Here is a 21,002-nt window from a genome sequence, read left to right on the forward strand (position 1 = left end):
GCACTCCTCCAATTGCAGCCTCTTGGACATCCATTGCCATTTCTGTTGCTTCCCCAATGGTAGCTGTGCTTTCAGCTGCCTCGGCCCCAAGTTTTGGAATTGCCTCCCTCATTTCTCATCTCCTTAGGACAAAATCTGACCCTGGGTCACATCAGGAGATATTAGAACAGGTGAGCAAAAGCTCAGTCAAAGAGGTAGGTTTTAACAAGCATCGTAATGGGTTGTGAGAGAGTTGGAGATCACGTGTCTGTGTTTCTGTCGATCAAACTGCATATCACAGATATTGCAAATCCTACAGTCTCTTGTAGATAGATTTGTATTGAGAAAGATGTGGCTTCTAATACCTCAATGGTAACCACTAAAATTATATCTAAAAATGAAATCCAGGTTAGATTAGATACGGCAAGAGGCATAACCACTGACTGAAGTAATGTCTGGAAGTGCAAAAACATCAGCATGAAGCTGCATAAAGGTTGAGTGCAGTCATCAATGTGGTGTGTTCCGCTCTATTGATGTGAGAGTTGGACAGAGGAGAACAGCTTTTGAAATGTGGGTTTGGGGGAGGATACTCAGAATGAGTTGGATGAACAGAAAGACCAATGAATGACAGATCAAGAGGTGAAGATCAGGAATTAGAAGAGTTGCTCAGCACAAGTTCATAGAGTCATAGAGGTTTACAGCATATAAAGAGGCCCTTCGGACCAACTTGTCCATGCTGCTTTTTTTTAACCACTAAGCTTGTCCCAATTGCCCGCATTTGGCCCATATCCCTCTATACCCATCCTACCCATGTAACTGTCTAAATGTTTTTTAAAAGACAAAATTGTACCCACCTCTACTACTACCTTTGGCAGCTTGTTCCAGACACTCACCACCCTCTGTGAAAAAATTGCCCCCCGGACCCTTTTGTATCTCTCCCCTCTCACTTAAACCTATGCCCTCTAGTTTTAGACTCCCCTACCTTTGGGAAAATATATTGACTATCTAACTGATCTATGCCCCTCATTATTTTATAGACCTCTATAATATCACCCCTAAGTCTCCTGCGCTCCAGGGAAAAAAAGTCACAGTCTATCCAGCCTCTCCTTATAACTCAATCCATCAAGTCCCGGTAACATCCTAGTAAATCTTTCCTGCACTCTTTCTAGTTTAATAATATCCATTCTATAATAGGGTGACCAGAACTGTACAGTATTCAAAGTGTGGCCTTACCAATGTCTTGTACAACTTCGACAAGGCGTCCCAACTCCTGAATTAAATGTTCTGACCAACGAAACCAAACATGCTGAATGCCTTCTTCACCACTCTGTCCACCTGTGACTCCACTTTCAAGGAGCTATGAACCTGAATCCCTCGATCTCTTTGTTCTGTAACTCTCCCCAACGCCCTACCATTAACTGAGTAAGTCCTGCCCTGGTTCAATCTACCAAAATGCATCACCTCGCATTTATCTAAATTAAACTCCATCTGAAATTCGTCAGCCCACTGGCCCAATTGATCAGGATCCCGTCGCAATCCTAGAAAACCTTCTTCACTGTCCACTATGCCGCCAATCTTGGTGTCATCTGCAAACTTACTAACCATGCCTCCTAAATTTTCATCCAAATCATTAATATAAATGACAAATAACTGTGGACCCAGCAACAAATCCAATTAAAGAGAGAAAGATAGTCAGGTATGGAGAGGAGAGTGGAAACAAAGACCCAACAGGCTTGTCCTGACACCAATTGAAGGAGAAAGTGAGAGTAAAAACAGAAGAGGAAGAAGAAAAATTGGATGGGTGGAAAACACTAAAATGTGGACTGAGTGGGGACTGAAACAAATGAGGGGGTAAGCTAGACAATGCCAATGGTTCCACTAAGATTAATCATAACAAATAAATGAATGTATCTCCACACTCACGTTCCACAGTGATGGTGATGGACCCCTCCACTGCTCCATGTTCATTCTCTGCCACACACTGATAGTCTCCAGTGTCCCTGGATGTAACATGAGGAATCACCAACCACAGCTCATTGTTGGATCTTGTTCTGTTCATTGTAACATTAAGCTGTCTCCAGGTCAGGTTAGAAGCAGGGAAGCTCTCGACAGAGCAGATTATCACTGTTGAATTCCCCTCAATTATACTGATTGTTGAAGCGTTAATCATATCAAGATAAGTAATTGCAAGATTTCGTGGTGCATCTAAAAATAAGTGAAGATTTAATTGTGAGAAAACACAGTGCCCAGCAAGACTCAATGCTTCAGCTTTATGGGTGGCACGGTGGCACAGTGGTTAGCACTGCTGCCTCAGCTCCAGGGACCTGGGTTTAATTCCTGGCTTGGGTCACTGTCTGTGCGGAGTCTGCATGTTCTCCCTGTGTCTGCGCGGGTTTCCTCCGGGTGCTCCGGTTTCCTCCCACAGTCCAGAGATGTGCAGGTTAGGTTAATTGGCCATGCTAAATTGCCCCTTAGCGCCCAGGGATGCATCGGGTAGAGGGATTGGTGGGGTAAATATGTGGGGTTACGGGGATAGGGCCTGGGTGAGACTGTTATTGGTGCAGGGTCGATGGGCTGAATGGCCTCCATCTGCACTGAAGGGATTCTATGATCTCTGTGTCTATCCAATGTCTATTTGCATTTCAAGTCATCTTTCCCATTATAAGTTCGAATGTCAACATTTATAATGGGACCTGCCTGGATCTTTTTGTTCAGTCACAGGATGTGTGTGTCACTGGCTAGGGAAGCATTTATTTTACCCACCTCTAATTACCCTTGAGGAGGCAGTGGTGAGTTATTCAACGATATGGAATTCCCAGCCTTTGACCTGCTCTTGCAGCCACACGATTTATGCGGCTGGTCCTGTTAGGTTTCTGGTCAATGGTAACACCCCCAACGTGCAGATAGTGGAGTTTTCAGCGGTTGTCATGCTAAATGTCAAGGGGAGAAGGGTAGTTTCTTTCATGTTGAAGATTGTCTTTGCCTGGCACTTGTGTGGCCCGAACTTACTTGCCGCTTATTAGCCCAAGCTGTGTGTTGTTCAGGTTTGCTACATATGGGACATGTTAACTGTCACGCTGTAATTATACCCTTGAACCAGAGGAGACATTATCAGGCTAGAAGAAAAGAAAATGCCTTTTGCATCATCAGGATATTCAGGAGGATTTTACAGTCGAGGAATTACTTGAGAATAATGGAGCATTGAGTGATAAACCTACACAGCTAAGTGCAGGAGAAAACTCATCCAGTGCAGAATCTTGTTAATCTTAATGATCATGAAGATCAGAACCAAATCAACACACACGTACAGCACTGATGGAGAGTCAGCTTTCATGTGTACGTGTGTGTGTGTGTGTGTGCATGCAGTAATGTGTTTGCGTACGTGTCTCTGTGATTATGCAGTTGTGAACACAGGTGCATAGGTGGTATTGCATATGCATGCCTTGTGTATACACAAATGTGTGCATTTGCGTCTGTGCGTGATGTTGAGGTCAGTGTACACTCGCGTTCCACAGTGATGGTGATGGACCCCTCCACTGCTCCATGTTCATTCTCTGCTACACACTGATAGTCTCCAGTGTCCCTGGATGTAACGTGAGGAATCACCAACCACAGCTCATTGTTAGATCTTGTTCTGTTCATTGGGACAGTAAGATGTCTCCAGGTCAGGTTAGAAGCTGGGAAGCTCTCGACAGAGCAGATTATCACTGTCAAATTCCCCTCAAATATATTGATCTAGGAAGTGTTAATCAAATCAAGTGAAGTAACTAAGAGATTCCTTGGTGAGTCTAAAAACAAAGATCAGTTTATTTAAATTGGCAGTAAAGCACTTTGGGAGATACTGAGAATATGAAATGTGTGATATCAATAGCCAGGCATATATATCATTTCAGAACTAAAGGAGCAATGCACTGTCGGAAGGTCAGGGCTGAGGGAGTGCCGCACTGCCACAGGGTCAGTACTGAGGGAGTGCCGCACTGTCACAGGGTCAGTACTGAGGGAGTGCCGCACTGTCGGAGGGTCAGTGCTGAGGGAGTGCCGCACTGTCACAGGGTCAGTACTGAGGGAGTGCCGCACTGTCACAGGGTCAGTACGGAGGGAGTGCCGCACTGTCACAGGGTCAGTACTGAGGGAGTGCTGCACTGTCAGAGGGTCAGTACTGAGGGAGTGCTGCACTGTCAGAGGGTCAGTACTGAGGGAGCGCCGCACTGTCAGAGGGTCAGTACTGAGGGAGTGCCGCACTGTCAGAGGGTCAGTACTGAGGGAGCGCCGCACTGTCAGAGGGTCAGTGTTGAGGGAGTGCTGCACAGTCAGAGGGTCAGTGCTGAGGGAGTGCTGCACAGTCAGAGGGTCAGTACTGAGGGAGTGCTGCACAGTCAGAGGGTCACTACTGAGGGAGTGCCGCACTGTCAGAGGGTCAGTACTGAGGGAGTGCCGCACTGTCAGAGGGTCAGTACTGAGGGAGTGCCGCACTGTCAGAGGGTCAGTACTGAGGGAGTGCTGCACAGTCAGAGGGTCAGTACTGAGGGAGTGCCGCACTGTCAGAGGGTCAGTGCTGAGGGAGTGCTGCACAGTCAGAGGGTCAGTACTGAGGGAGTGCCGCACTGTCAGAGGGTCAGTACTGAGGGAGCGCCGCACTGTCAGAGGGTCAGTACTGAGTGAGTGCCGCACTGTCAGAGGGTCAGTACTGAGGGAGCGCCGCACTGTCAGAGGGTCAGTGTTGAGGGAGTGCTGCACAGTCAGAGGGTCAGTGCTGAGGGAGTGCTGCACAGTCAGAGGGTCAGTACTGAGGGAGTGCTGCACTGTCAAAGGGTCACTACTGAGGGAGTGCCGCACTGTCAGAGGGTCAGTACTGAGGGAGTGCTGCACAGTCAGAGGGTCAGTACTGAGGGAGTGCCGCACTGTCAGAGGGTCAGTACTGAGGGAGTGCTGCACAGTCAGAGGGTCAGTACTGAGAGAGTGCTGCACAGTCAGAGGGTCAGTACTGAGGGAGTGCCGCACTGTCAGAGGGTCAGTGCTGAGGGAGTGCCGCACTGTCAGAGGATCAGTGCTGAGGGAGTGCTGCACAGTCAGAGGGTCAGTACTGAGGGAGTGCTGCACAGTCAGAGGGTCAGTACTGAGGGAGTGCTGCACTGTGAAAGGGTCACTACTGAGGGAGTGCCGCACTGTCAGAGGGTCAGTACTGAGGGAGTGCCGCACAGTCAGAGGGTCATGACTGAGGAAGTGCCGCACAGTCAGAGGGTCAGTACTGAGGGAGTGCCGCACTGTCAGAGGGTCAGTACTGAGGGAGTGCCGCACTGTCAGAGGGACAGTACTGAGGGAGTGCCGCACTGTCAGAGGGTCAGTACTGAGGGAGTGCCGCACTGTCAGAGGGTCAGTACTGAGGGAGCGCCGCACTGTCACAGGGTCAGTACTGAGGGAGTGCCGCACTGTCAGACGGTCAGTACGGAGGGAGTGCTGCACTGTCAGGGTCAGTACTGAGGGAGGGCCGCCCAGTCAGAGGGTCAGTACTGAGGGAGTGCCGCACTGTCAGAGGGTCAGTACTGAGGGAGGGCCGCACTGTCAGAGGGCCAGTACTGAGGGAGTGCCGCACTGTCAGAGGGTCAGTGCTGAGGGAGTGCCGCACTGTCAGAGGGTCAGTACTGAGGGAGTGCTGCACAGTCAGAGGGTCAAACTGAGGGAGTGCTGCACAGTCAGAGGGTCAGTGCTGAGGGAGTGCTGCACAGTCAGTGGGTCAAACTGAGGGACTGCTGCACTGTCAAAGGGTCAGTACTGAGGGAGTGCTGCACAGTCAGAGGGTCAGTGCTGAGGGAGTGCCGCACTGTCAGAGGGTCAGTACTGAGGGAGTGCCGCACTGTCAGAGGGTCAGTACTGAGGGAGTGCCGCACTGTCATAGGGTCAGTACTGAGAGAGTGCCGCACTGTCATAGGGTCAGTACTGAGGGAGTGCCGCACTGTCAGATGGTCAGTGCTGAGGGAGTGCCGCACTGTCAGAGGGTCAGTTCTGAGGGAGTGCCGCACTGTCAGAGGGTCAGTGCTGAGGGAGTGCCACACTGTCAGAGGGTCAGTTCTGAGGGAGTGCCGCAGTGTCAGAGGGTCAGTACTGAGGGAGTGCCGCACTGTCAGATGGTCAGTACTGAGGGAGTGCCGCACTGTCAGAGGGTCAGTACTGAGGGAGTGCCGCACTGTCATAGGGTCAGTACTGAGGGAGTGCCGCACTGTCAGAGAGTCAGTACTGAAGGAGCACTGTACTGACAGTCGGTGAGTAGTAAGGGAGTACTGCACATACGGTGAGTTGCGACTGAGCGAGCGTTGTACTGTTAAAAATGTAAATAGATATACAATCGATCGACATATTTAGTTTTAACCCTTTATACTACATCTCCCCCAACGTCTCTGATAGCCATTTATACATTTAAATTATCCTCATTTGCATCTTGAACCTTTGTCTGCTCTGCTCTGTCAGGTGGACAGAAACGTTCCCAAGACTCTCGACAAGGAAGCGTTAACCCTCGTCAATATTCCAAAGGACAGTTTTTGTCTTCAGTACAGTGGTGTTTGTGGGATCTTGTTGTGCGCAATCTAAACTCTTACACTTAATGTAAGATGAAAGATATCCTTACTTACATTGTACAGTGAGTACGAGGATCCGCTCCGATGAAACAGATGGAGATCTCACTCTACAGGTGAGATTGTGTCCGTGGTGTTTGGGTGATGGGATCAGTGTCAGAACAGAAGTGTAGATCAGAGTGACACCATGTTGAGTTACAGTGTTCAAGACTGCTTCAGGTACGTCAGTGGGAGTGTCCCAGGTTAAGACAGGTGCTGTTCCATTGCACGTTGTGTTGAAGGTACAGCTTATGTTCACATGCTTTCCTGCAATAACTTCAGCAGGGAATATCGTGGGTTTATCTGTGAAATCTAGCAAATGGAAAATGGAACTGGTTAGAGAGACATAACATGAATCATCAGTTCAAATCCAAATCACAGTCCTGGGCAGGTCACGATGCTAGCGTGGGAATATCTGTGTTTCTGTCACCTCTGGTGCTTCTCCTCCTTTAATCCTTTCATTTATCGTGCTTACGCTGTCCATACTTACTAATCTGGGAGTGAGAACTCCGTATTCTGTTCCTGAAATATTTCTGGTGAAACGTCGATGGATTAATCAGAAAATTGTTGACAGAAAAGAGCAGTCGGAAGTAAATGGGGTGGAGGCAACTCCTCAACATGGTGACTTAATCCACAAACAGACTCTCAAACTGGCATTCCTGAAAGCTGATTACTGCTACTATTGTCATTGATGAGAGACTTGTCTTCTGGGCACAGAATATCAGTGCTCGTACTGTAGGACTGCAGAATACGGTAAAAGACTTGATGAAGTGGAGGAGAGAATCCCTATTGTCAAAAATGCAACTTCCTGGGTTGAGGCCCGCTGACAATCCTCCCCCTGAGGAAAGAATCCTCCCCCTGATCATCCAGACTGGGTCCAGAAAGGGCTGGAAATCATGTAACAATGAAGGAGGTTATTGAATATAATTCAGGTCTTTCAAAAGCAAGCCACATCTGGTTTAGTGGTCTCCTTGGATGCAGAGAAAGTTTCTGACCAGGTGGAATTATTTATTCCATACTTTGCAGAAGTTTGAGTTGGGGGCAGTTTGTTAAGTGGATACAGGGGCTTTATAAAAATCGACTGGTGGCAGTTCTTATTAGCGGTTACTGGTCTGATCATTTTAATCTCCAGCGAGTGACTAGTCAGGGCTGTCCATTTTCCCTGTTATTGTTTCCGATAACTATTGAGCCCCGAGCAGAAGCAATCAGACATGATTCCGTTACCTGGGCTATTTAGTGGAGGAAAGCAGAATAAGATTATGCTGTTCGTGGATGATGTGTTAATATTTGTATCTAAGCCGTATGTTTCTGTTCCCGCTTTTATTGATGTTTTGGGGAGATTCAGCCTGCACCCCCTTTTTCTCGTATCCATAACCTGGGACGATCATTGTTGGTCCTCCTTACCGATATCACGGCTGGGTAGGAAAGCAATGATTAAAATAAGTGTGCTGCCTAGGTTATTTATAGCCTTTACAGATGCTGTCAATCTTGCTTTCTGCTAAGGTCCGAAAGGAAATTAATGGTGTGCTCAGTTCTTTTATATGGAACAAAAAGAAGCCTTGGTTAAAACTGGCCAAATTGCAGCTTCCCAGGTCATGGGGGACGAGGGGTATTAAATGGATCAGTTAGCCTCTTATTTTAGATTTATCTGAGTCTGTTAGAGGGTACTCTGTCTTGATATTGAAGCTGGGAAGTCTGTGTAGTCCTTACAGACCATGTTGTTTCGCAGGGATTTCAAGGCTGTGTCGGTCACATGTGAAAATCCTATAATCATTAACACAGAGTGTGGGGGATGGTGCGTGAGCTGGCAGGAGGATCTAATTTACATTTCACGCTCTCTCCCACTCAGGACAATCCAAGTTCTCGCCAGGTCTTATTGACCATGAATTTGATACCTGGAGGGATAGCGGTCTTTGTAGGCTGGGTGACATGTTTACTGGCGCTTCCTTGTTATCTTTTGAGCAACTATGTCAACAGTTTGTAATCCCATGATACTCCTTTTTCAGATATCTACAACTCAGCGACTTTATCCTGAACAAGACATCTCTGCATCTGGATACGAATGTGTCCCTGGTGGGAAACAATCCTGATATACAACAGCACGTAAGCAATTAATTGGCAAGTTTCATGATGCTTTATGTTCTGGATCCTGTGTGAATGTACGAGAGACACTGCAGTCTTGGGAAAAGGATTTTGCAGTGAAGATGAGAGATCGGCGCATGCACAGTTGCCCACTCAGCGTTATGCTGCCGCCCTCTCCAGCGGGAATAGGCCCTGCCCACCACTTTCCAGACTGAATCACGCTGAGGCACTCTGCATTGCACAGAGTTGGAGGGTAACTACGCCCAAAAACGTTAGGCACTTAGTTTAGTTTTAGAAGAATCCCGGCCATACTTTCTATAATGTCTAACTTGCTCCTTCAAGGTTTTCCATAAGCTACGTAGCACCGCCTTTCACATGCTGTACACGAGGATGTGCACCATTTTGCCATCTTTTCATGGCTTTATCTCCTTTTCCCCCATCCTCTCATTTGTCCCTTCAATATTTTTTGTATAAATGGAAGTGCTGAGTGTAATGAACAAGCGTTGGTGTCCTCCTGTCTTTTTTGAGACATGGAGAAATGATTATGTTCTACTGACCCAGTTTTGAGAGTTTGTTGTGTTATTTGTAAGAATGGAAAAACTTTTTTAAAATACATAAAAAAGAATATATCACAATCCCACAAGAGAAAGCACTTTCACAAGGATGATATCAGAACGGAAAGGCGATTTCCTACTTTGAGACCCAGTGGAGTGTCTGTCACTCCGTTTAATACACTTTCACTCCAATTCAGAATCTCGGGTGGGGGGGAGGAGTCGCTCACAGTTCAGGGTGAACTGGCTCAATATGTTCACTGAAATTTGATAAATTTAAATTCTATCCTGTCTCCAACAGGACAGAAACAATTTGAAACAATCTCTGAACCAGCACCTGAAAGGGATGATCAGGTTATTGATCACTTTGCTGTTTTTGGGAGTTCGTTGTGCACAAATTGGCCGCTGCAAAACCCACATTAAAGCAAGGGCCACATTTCAGAAATCATTTCATTGTCTGTGAATCGATTTGGGATGTCCTGAGGTGGTGAAAGGTGCGATAGAAATGTGAGTCTTTTGTCAATATGTAAGACATTTAAACAGGATTAGGGAGATCAGTGGGTGGATAACTGATTATTCATGTGGGTTATGATTATGGATGTGGGCCATCCCCACACCCCCACTTCTTGCCTTCAAACAACCACGCAACCTCAAACAGACCATTATCCGCAGCAAACTACCCAGCCTTCAGGAGAACAGTGACCACGACACCACACAACCCTGCCACAGCAACCTCTGCAAGACGTGCCGGATCATCGACACGGATGCCATCATCTCACGTGAGAACACCATCTACCAGGTACACGGTACCTACTCTTGCACCTCAGCCAACGTTGTCTACCTGATACGCTGCAGGAAAGGATGTCCCGAGGCATGGTACATTGGGGAAACCATGCAGACGCTACGACAACGGATGAATGAACACCGCTCGACAATCACCAGGCAAGACTGTTCTCTTCCTGTGGGGGAGCACTTCAGCAGTCACGGGCATTCAGCCTCAGATCTTCAGGTAAGCGTTCTCCAAGGCGGCCTTCACGACACACGACAGCTGAGCAGAAACTGATAGCCAAGTTCCGCACACACGAGGACGGCCTAAACCGGGATGTTGGATTTATGTCACATTATCAGTAACCCCCACAGCTTGCCTCCTGGACTTGCAGGGTGTCCTGTCTGGAGACAATACACCTCTCTTTAACCTGTGCTTAATGCTCCCTCCACCCACATTGTCTGTATCTTTAAGATCTGGCTGGCTGTAGGGATTCGCATTCTAATCAGTATTCTGTAACTTGATTTTGTGTCTCTGTGCACTGTTTGAGAGCACATTTCCACTCCATCTGACGAAGGAGCAGCGCTCCGAAAGCTAATGGTATTTACTACCAAATAAACCTGTTGGACTTTAACCTGGTGTTGTTAAAACTCTTACTGTGTTCACCCCAGTCCAACGCCGGCATCTCCACATCATGGATAACTGATAACATTGATGGTCACACACAACACATTTAATCATTGATATTATAGTGAGTATTAGCGGCTGCTTTAGGACTGAACTAGAAGTTATCACCAGGTTATTGATAATCAGCCAGGCTAATGAGGTTGGCTTGCTAGAGTATGAACTCCCTGATGAGTCCTTAACCTCCCCCCACCCCCCTCCCGGACATAAGTACCTCTGGAGGGTTACACCCTCTGGCAGGAGAAAAACCCAGAAGGCAGTGCCCTGGAGGGCAACAGATATGCTTCAATGTTCATTTTTGCTGTGTACAGTTTGCTGTGTTGTACTAATGTTTGCAATTTGTAAATTATGATTTCTAAATTGGGGTGTATTTAGAGGGCAATGCCCTGGAAAACTACAACCAACAACGAACCCTTCCGAAATAGAAGGTAGTAATTGTAGATGATTGATAAATGGATGGTGATTATCTTTCATATTCATTATTTGAATAATTGTTTTGTAATAACGTATTTGTAATAAACAAAAGAAATCCCTGATCAGTCCTAATTGATGGTCCAATCAGGAAGCCTCATGCTCCCTATTTAAAGCAGGTGTGTCAGTCTCTCAGCCTGCCACAGCAGGAAGCTATCAAAAATGCTAGCTCTGTGTATATATTATAGTTGTAAATAAAGTAGTTTGGTGACGGGACTTTTGCCTCCGTGGAGTTATTTCACAGACACTAGAATAAAGTATGATTTGAGATTTTAAAGTATAAAGTTTTATTTATTGGTCAGAAGTAGGCTTGCATTAACACTGCAATGAAGTTACTGCGAAAATCCCCTAGTTGCCACACTCCAGTGCCTGTTCAGAAACACTGAGGGAGAATTTAGCATGGTCAATGCACCTAACCAGCACATCTTTTGGACTGTGGGAGGAAACTGGAGCACCCGGAGGAAACACACGCGGACACAGAAAGTAATTTAAATAGTAAAAAATTACAACATGCTACTGTGCAGAGGGACCTGGGGGTCCTTGTGCATGAATCGCAAAAACTCAGTTTGCAGGTGCAGCAGGTGATCAAGAAGGCAAATGGAATGTTGGCCTTTATTGCGAAGGGGATGGAGTATAAAAGCAGGGAGGTCTTGCTGCAATTGTACAAGGTACTGGTGAGGCCACAACTGGAGTACTGTGTGCAATTTTGGTCCCCTTGTTTGCGAAAGGATATATTGGCCTTGGAGGGAGTACAGAGAAGGTTCACCAGGTTGATACCGGAGATGAGGGGGTTAGCTTATGAGGAGAGATTGAGTAGATTGGGCCTGTACTCGTTGGAGTTTAGAAGGCTGAGGGGAGATCTTATAGAGACATATAAGATAATGAAGGGGCTAGACAGGGTAGAGGCAGAGAGATTCTTTCCACTTCGAAAGGAAACAAGAACTAGAGGACACAGCCTCAAAATAAGGGGGAGTCAGTTTAGAACAGAGTTGAGGAGGAACTTCTTCTCTCAGAGGGTAGTGAATCTCTGGAATTCTCTGCCCATTGAAACAATGGAGGCTACCTCGTTAAATATGTTTAAGACACAGGTAGATAGATTTCTGATCAATAAGAGAATTAAGGGTTATGGGGAGCGGGTGGGTAAGTGGAACTAAACCACTATCAGATCAGCCATGATCTTATTGAATGGCGGGGCAGGCTCGAGGGGCTAGATGGCCTACTCTTGCTCCTATTTCTCATGTACTTATGTAAAGAACATGCAAACTCCGCACAGACAGTGACCCTAGCCTGGAATTGAACCCGGGTCCCTGGCGCTGTGAGGCAGCAATGCTAATCACTTTGCCGCCATGCTGCCCTTAAGTATTAGTGTTAAAATTGTGGAACAAAGAATAATTCTGACTGAATTCAGGGCAAAGCATTTGGCCATATTTCCCATCATGCTCTGCAAAGAGCCAAACTGGCTTGAAAAGAGATTCTCATACAGAAATTTCAGCCTAAAGTAAATACACTGAATTTCCTGAGCTGTGTGACTCAAACAAATGTCATCAGCAAAAAGAACAAAGACAGCGCAGGCAAACACTGGTGTTTCTATTTCTGATGAAGAGATGGTGTTTTGGAATTTAAATCAATGTCGCAGTCTGCATCAGCAAAATACAACCCTCTTTTTTCTGAAAGATTACTGCAAGCAGCTTCAGGTAATGGAAGATTATGGAGAAAAGGAAAGTTATATGGCATGTTTCTGCTCGGGGTCAAAGTCCATGGTTTAAAAAGAGAATTTAGAACATTATTGGGTGATATGATTTTAGTCGATCTGGTCAGTTGCATTCGCTGCTTCCAATGCGGTCGACTCTTCATCGGAGGGACCAAATGCAGACGAGGTGACCACTTCTCAGAACTCCTTTGGTCCATCCATAAGCAGGACCCAGACCTTCCTGTCGCTTGCCATTTCAACGCACCACCCTGCTGTCCTGTCCACATGTCCGTCCTTGGCCTTTTGCAATGTTTCAATGAAGCCCAACACAAACTGGGGGAACAGCAGCTCATCTTCCGATTGGGCACTTTACAGCCTCCGGGACTGAACATTGAGATCAACAGCTTCAGAGCATGAACTCTCCCCTCCACCTTCACCCCATTTCCATTTATTTCATTTGATTTCTTCATTCTGTTAATATTACACCACAATTTCCAGGTTATTAGTTTGTATTCTCTTCTTTCCCATCCTGTTCACTCTGTCACCAGTTTAATTTGTCAGTCATCATTTTCAATCTGTGCTTGTGTTAAATCAGTAATCATGAGTACAGTTTGTTCCCTTTAAATTGTGACTTGGAACAAACTATAAGTTTGAGTTTGAAAACAATTTGTAAACGTCACAGCTTGTGTTATTTCTCATTGAGTGCTCAATGTGAATTCTTGAGTAATTATAACACAGCACTTACCAGAAACGTGAAGCCGGGTTACAGGGCGATAACTATGGCTGGGACCATTGTCAAATTCGATTCTGAAATAATAAGGTCCTGCATCTCCCCGTGTGACGTTGTTTATAATCAGGGAACAGTCGCCATCTTGCAGGTCTCCAGACAACCGGGTCCGATGGCGGAACTGTGCCAGTGCGTGATTGTGATTCTTGGAGTGAAAGGCAATAGGCTTCCTCATTCTTCCCCATTCTTCGTTAAACCAGACTCCTCCTCGCGGCTGGTTTCCCAGACATGATGGATAGCTGTAATGACATGGAATCTGTACACACGAACCTTCCTCTGCTGTCACCTGTTGTGGAGTGGTGCCTTTCCACTCTTGTGACTGTGCAGCTGGGGAGAGAAATATCAATATTTAACACTGAATGATTTGTAGACCCACTTATTTATAATTTACAGATGGGACTGAATTGGGGGAACAGTCAATACTGAGGAGGACTGCAGTATTTTGGCACGACAAATAGGAAACAGAATATTATTTAAATGGAGAGAAGCTACAGGATGTGATATAGAGGGGTCTGGGTATCCTTGTCCATGAACCACAGAAAGTCAGCATGCAGGAACAGCAGGTGAATAGGAAGGTCAATGTTGGGCCGCGATTCTCCCATCCCACTGCGCGAATATTTTAAGGCAGAGGATCGGGAGAATCGCGTATCTGTCGATTCACGGTGCTCCCACGAGCGTTCGCACCGCGCTTGCGTCTCCCAGGCCACTAGGCTGGGAGGCAGGGCTAACATTTAAATAGTATGTTACAAACTATTGAAATGCTATCAGCGGGCCCGGGACTGAATTCTCCAGGCCCGCTGGCATCTCCCACCCAGCCAGAATGTTTCACTCCACCTTTGGAGGGCTAGCGGCCTGACCATGCTGGAGTGAAGGGGGGCAATTGGGGCCCCCCAGAGGCTCAAGCGGCAGAGTGGGTGGTGCTCTCTGGGCACAGACACCTTGGGATTGCTAGCCTAGGCCCCGGCCACTGCGCAAGAGACAAAATGCCCATGTCCAGGGGGTACCTTGGCATCGCCCATCGGGCATGGGGCAATGACAAGAGGGTGGGGCCTAGGGGTGGGCATAGAGGGCGATCGGTGGGGGTGAGGGGTTCCGCTGCCACTCTGCATAGAGATCAGTGGGGCTGGAGGCAGGCCAGCGATAGGGGTGGGTTGGGCGAGGGGTGGGGGGGGGGTGCGGATCAGGGCAGGCTCATGAATGGATGTGGGGCTGCGATCGTGCTGTGAGGGAGGGATTGGGGGGACAGCACTGCGGGGGTCCCAGGACAGCCAGCGATCGAGCTGACCAGCAAACTGCAGGCTGACAGTGCGGGGCCACTGTGCATGCACAGAGGCCCGCTTATTTCAGTCTCTCCAGCGTGAAGAGGCTCTGCCCCGTGAAAACTAATGATATTCACGCTGGTGTCCTCTGCATTGAACGGAGTGTGGGAGATTCTACTGTGAACTCCCACCGAAATAAACCAGCGTGAATTACTCCAGTTTTCCCGCAAATTCGACAATTTGAATTTAGTTGGGAGAATTGCCCCCTTGGTTATTACTGCAGGAAGGATGGGGTATAAAAGTAGGGAAGTCTTGCTACAGCTGTACAGGGCATTGGTGAGACCACACTGGAGTACTAATTACAGTTTCAATCTCCTTATTTAAGGAGAGTTCCACCTGCATTGGAGACAGTTCAGGGAGGGTTCACTGGGCTGATTGCTGGGATGAAGGTTTATCTTATGAGGGAAGGTTGAGCAGGCTGGGCTGATATTTATTGGAGTTTAGAAGGAAAGGTGATCTTATTGAAGCATCTACGTTTCTGAGGGGGGTTTGACAGGGTGGATGCCGAGAGGATGTTTCCCCTTGTCAGAATGTGGAAACGGGGGCAAAGTTTCAAACTAAGGGGTCTCCCATTTAGGATGGAGATGAGAGGGTATTTCTTCTGTTAGAGGGTGGCTAGTCTGTGAAATTCTGTCCCACAGAGAGCGGTGGAGGCTGGGTCATTGAATATATTCAAGGCTGAGTTAGAGAGAGTTTCCTTCGACAGGGTGTTAAGGGTCATGTGAGGGCAGACAGGTAAGTGGAGTTGAGACCACAATCAGATGACCTACGTTCCTATTGAATGGCGGAACAGGCTCGAGTCTTTGAAGTACTGAACATTTGCTAAAAATGTTCAGCAGAGGTTCAGGCCAGGGTCCCTTTGCAGCCAGTCTCCACCGCTGGGGGCTTAATACCCTTCTGCACTTGTGGAAAGACACACACAATGCTGCACATTACCGAGGAAAATCCCCTCGACAGTGTAAGTGTTGGACTAATCACCTTAAATTCAGTAAATCAGGAAGCTCTCGTTTGGCTTTGGGATTTGGCATTCTCTAAATTAAAATAATAAAATCATATTTTGACAAGAAAAATAAGGAGTTTGTATATTACCTCAACAATAAGAATGGAACTTGGGTACGGGGTGGAAGAACAACAGCAACTGACACTTATAGAACAACGTTAACATATTGAAATGATACACAGGAGAATTATAAAACAATGTATGACATCCAGACACATGGGGAGAAGTTAGGGACAGGTTACCAAAAGCTCAGTCAAAGAGTTTGGTTTCTAAATACCGTCTTAAAGGGGGGAAGAGAGAGAGAACGAGAGAGAGATAGTGATAGAAGGAGATAGAGAGAAAGGCAGAGTGATTACGGAGGCAGTTCCAGAGTTCGGGCCCCAGGCAGCTGAAGGCACTGCCACCAATGGTGGAATGATAGAAATTGTGCCATTCTGATGGGACCGGAATTGGAGGAGCGCAGAGATGTCGGAAGATTTTAGGGCTGGAGGAGATTACAGAGAATGGGGAAAATAAGGACAAGATTTTTAAACTGGAGCCTTTGCTTGACCAGGAGTCAATCTGGGTCCGTGAGCACGGCAGGTGAGAGGGTAATGGGACTAGGGGCAAGTTAACACACGGGCAGCAGAGATTTGGATGACCTCAAGTTTATGACGGATACAATGTGCGTTGGAATAGTCGAGTCTGGAGGTAAGGAAGATATGGATGCGGGTTTCAGCAGCAGAGGAGCTGAGGAGAGTCAGACAGTGTCATGCAGGAGCAAATAGGCAGTCTTGGTGATATCACAGACCTGAGTTCAGACAATCATCTCCAGATCAAATTTGACCCTAGGTTTGTGAACAGATTGGCCGAGTTGCCAGGGAGAGGGATGGAGTTGGTTGCTGGGGATCGGAGTTTGGAATGGGGACTGAAAACAATGGGGACGATTCTCCCAATCCGCTGCGTTGATTTTTTCAGTAAGAAGTTTAACAACACCAGGTTAAAGTCCAACAGGTTTATTTGGTAGCAAAAGCCACACAAGCTTTCGGAGCCTTCAGCTCCTTCTTCAGGTGAGTGGGAATTCTGTTCACAAACAAGGTATATAAAGACACAAACTCAATTTACAGAATAATAGCTGTGAACCTATTTGTGAACAGAATTCCCACTCACCTGAAGAAGGGGCTTGGAGCTCCGAAAGCTTGTGTGGCTTTTGCTACCAAAGAAACCTGTTGGACTTTAACCTGGTGTTGTTAAACTTCTTACTGTGTTTACCCCAGTCCAACGCCGGCATCTCATCTTGATTTTTTCACACAGTGGACCAGGAGATTTAGGCAGCGCCCGATCTGCGGGTTCCGGGCTGGGCATCTCCCAGCGCCGGGTTTCAGGTAGCTTCAGCTCTGTGCTGGAAGTCAGCGCGGAGCCGCATTGGACATACAAATGAGCATGTAAATCTGATTTAGGTATGATTAGTGGGCCCGGGACTGAATTCTCCGAGCCCGCTAGCTTCTCTCCCCACCTCCCCACTGCCAGGAGTATTTCACACAAGCAGGGTGCACAATAGCTCCCCACTTTCGGGGAACTAGCGGCCCGACCCCACTGGAGTGAAGGGAGGGCAATCAGGGCCCCCCAGAGGGTCGAACAACAGAGGGATGCCCCCTGGCCATTGGCCTGGGCCAACTGGCACAGCCCACGGGACAAAGTACCAATGCTCAGAGAGCACCTTCGCACTGCCCCCCACCCCCTGGGCATGAGGCAATGCCAAGGGGGGTGGGGACTAATGAGGGGGCCTGAATGTGGAGGGGGGGGGGCAGGGCCTCCAGGGTTGATCTACCACTCTGCATTTGGGCTGAGTGACAGAGGGAGGGAGGCAGGCCATTGGGTCTGGCCATTGGGTCTGGCCATCAGGGTGGGAGGGCAGCCACTGGGGGAGGGGCCAGGACTGCCGGGCGGGGCTGGAGGGGGTGGTGCCGGAGATCGGGGCTGTGGTGGGGATGCGGTCGAGGCGAGGCCCAGGCATGCTTCGGGGGCCAGTGATTGAGCTGGCCAGCAATTGGGAGGTCGGCAGACAGGGAGCACTGCGCATGCGTCGATCTCGGCGCTGACAGATCGGCGCATGCACAGTGGCCCGCTCAGCAGTATGCTGCCGGCCTCTCCAGCGGGAATAGGCCCCTCACTTCGTGAATCACGCTCGTGCTCTAAAGTGCACAGAGTGCGGGAGATTCAGTTTTTAACTCCCACTGAAAAAAACGGGGATTTACTCCTGTTTTCACGCGAATCACTTGGAATATTTTTGGAAGAATCCTGGCCAATGGCTTCAGTCTTCCCAATATTTATTTGGAAGTAATTTCAGCTCCTTCTCTTGCAGGATGTTGGATGACAAGTTTGATGATTTAACAAGTGCGGAGGAATCGAGAGAGGTGGGGGTGAGGTAGAGCTGGGTGTTGTCAGTGTACATGTGAAAAGTGATGTTCCAAAGCCATTGTAAGTGATTCTCTGGTTATGGTTAGATGGATAGAAATGGAACCAGGTGAGAGCAGTCCCACCCAGCTGGACAACGTTGTAGAGCATTGGCGGAAGATGGTGTGGTGAACCATGTCAAAGGCTGCAGACTGGTCGACAAGAATGCGGAGGGAAAGATTCACTTTGTCACGGACACACAGAATGTCATCAGTGACTTTGATAAGAACTGTTTCAGTACTGTGACTGCGGCAGTAACCTGATTGGAGCGATTCGAACATGGAATCCAAGAAAGAGTGGAGCAGGTTCTGGAGATAAATTCACAGATTTTGTATAGGAAAGAGAGGTTGGAGATGGGACTGGAGTTTAGAAGGATGGTGGGGTCATGGATTATTTCTTTGAGGAGAGAGACGATGTTGGCAGATTTGAAGGAGAGAGGGACGACACATGAAGATAGAGAACCATTAATAATATCAGTAGACATGGAGACCAGGAGCGGGGAGGTTATGTGGTCAGCAGTTTACTGGGAATAGGGTCGAGGGAATAAGCTGTGGCTCTCATGGAGGACATGAGGGAAGAAAGGTGAGAAACTGGAGGAAGATGAGAGTTCAGGGATAGGGTGGAGGGGGTGGAGATCGGATGTGGGATTGGGGGCATCGGAGAAGTCTGACAGTCAAGAGGCAAAGCTTCAATAGGGGGAAAGTGTCATTACTCCTCAGCGAGGTTTCCGTTAAGGTTCTGATGTTGATTCAATCAAACACAATAACTTAATGGATCTCCGAGTAGAAATACACAAATCCTTAAAAATAGTAACGCTGCTTAACACGGCCACAAAACAAGCAAATCAAACACCAGGATGTGTTGTTTTCCATTGAGTGTTGAATGTGAATTGTTGCTTTTAATACATCACTTACCAGAAACACGAAGCTGGGTAACTGGTTTGTAATTGTATTTATCTCTGCCAGCAAATTCTACTCTGAAATAATAACTCCCTCTATCTTGCCATTCGATGTTGTTTATAATCAGGGAACAGTCTCCATCTTGCAGATTTCCAGACAGCCAGGTCCGATGGCGGAACTTTGGTGATATATCATTGTCGTTCTTGGAGTGAAAGGCGATTTTCTTCTCATTGTCATACCAGATTCCATCTCGTGATTGGTTTGCCAAACGCGATGGATATCTGTAATGACATCGAATCTGTACACACGAACCTGTCTGCGCTGTCACCTGTCGTTGAATGTCTGCTTCCCACTCCTGTGACAGTCCAACTGGGGAGAGAAATATCAACATTTAATATTGGATGGTTTGTAAATTCTTTAGATTCGATAATCCATTCCCCCCCGCCACTGGTGTACAGTGGCTGCAGTGTGGACCATCCACAGAACACACAAGGAACTCCCCAACGTTACACAATGGATGGAAGAGAATCCTGGACACAGGAGTGGACAAGTTCATTCTACATTGGCTCATGGTCCTCAGGACCCTGTTTATTGAAGCCAGTCTTCCACCCAGCACACATTCTGCAAGATGCACCAATTCAGATGTATGCAGGCTGGACAATGGATTAGGAGCCCTCAGAACTCCCACCATTGTCACCGTCATGAATCATTAATTAGCCTCACCTTCTGGATCCTCATTGTCTCAGACTGTGGTTCTTATTGTAATTTGTGTTTCATGGATAGCAGCATGACATCACTGAAGGGCAAGTGTGTCATGTGATCTAGTCTCAGTTTCACTTTGAGCAGAACACAGCACACACATCTCTGCTGCTAGTGTCTTCAAGCTTTCTATCCATGTACATCTGTTCTCTTCTGACCTCAGAGATGTCGTCATCACCACCATCTTCTAGAAAGGAGACAAAGAGGATTGTGGGAACGACTGAGGAATCTCCCTGCTCTACATCACCGGGAAGATCATTTCCCGAATCCTCTCTACCTTTTCCCAGTCTCTGAAGTAATGCTTCCGGAATGCCAGTATGGCTTCCGGGCAAACCTTGGAACAGTGGACATGATTTTCGCAGCTCGACAAATTGAAGAGAAATGCCAGGAGCAACATCAACCACGCTACATGACCTTCATCGATCTGACCAAAGCTATTGACTCAGTTACTTGGTAAGTGCTGAATGAGCCTGTCAAAGGCTAGCAGTCCAGAAAAATTCATCAACATCCTCTGACTTCCACAACAAGATGTCAGTGACAGTCCTCGCCAACAAAATAAGACAGAAACCTTCAAGGTCAAGCCTGCAATCAAGCAGGATGTGTCATCACACCCGCACCCATTTCACCATCTTCATCGGCACGCTCATTCAGCTTGTCCAGAACAAACTTCCCAGTGGAGTGGACATCATCTACAGGATGGACGGAAAACCTTTCAACCTCAACTGGTTGAAATCCAAGAAGAAAATTACACTGACATTGCTGGTGGAACTTCAGTATGTGGAGATGCTGGCGTTGGACCGGGGTGAACACAGTAAGAGTTTTAACAACACCAGGTTAAAGTCCAACAGGTTTATTTTGTAGCAAATACCATAAGCTTTCGGAGGAACCTCCTGATTGGAGTGACACAATTCCTCAAGGACACCTGGCAAGGGGAAATCTGGAGAAGGAGCCTGAGAAAGGAATGCCAGCGA

The 21,002-nt window shown here is 47.5% G+C and overlaps 2 protein-coding genes across 4 annotated transcripts in view; one reads left to right on the top strand and one right to left on the bottom strand.

Annotated features, from left to right (window-relative positions):
* Nucleotides 1-21,002, top strand: part of LOC144485977 (uncharacterized) — a 158,770-nt gene that overhangs the window by 50,983 nt on the left and 86,785 nt on the right. For all 3 annotated transcript variants that reach the window (XR_013496206.1, XR_013496207.1, XM_078204070.1), the window contains exon 3: nucleotides 8,594-8,690. The gene's annotated coding sequence lies outside the window, so the exon portion shown is untranslated. The remainder of the gene's footprint in view (nucleotides 1-8,593; nucleotides 8,691-21,002) is intronic.
* LOC144485978 (myelin-associated glycoprotein-like) overlaps nucleotides 1-21,002 on the bottom strand; it is a 77,545-nt gene that overhangs the window by 12,830 nt on the left and 43,713 nt on the right. Inside the window, 4 exon segments of the mRNA XM_078204072.1 lie at nucleotides 1,903-2,184; nucleotides 3,486-3,767; nucleotides 6,606-6,899; nucleotides 13,577-13,945. Of these exon segments, the coding sequence (XP_078060198.1) occupies nucleotides 1,903-2,184; nucleotides 3,486-3,767; nucleotides 6,606-6,899; nucleotides 13,577-13,945 (1,227 nt within the window).

This window comes from Mustelus asterias, unplaced genomic scaffold, assembly GCF_964213995.1.
Source record: "Mustelus asterias unplaced genomic scaffold, sMusAst1.hap1.1 HAP1_SCAFFOLD_257, whole genome shotgun sequence".
NCBI lineage: Eukaryota > Metazoa > Chordata > Chondrichthyes > Carcharhiniformes > Triakidae > Mustelus > Mustelus asterias.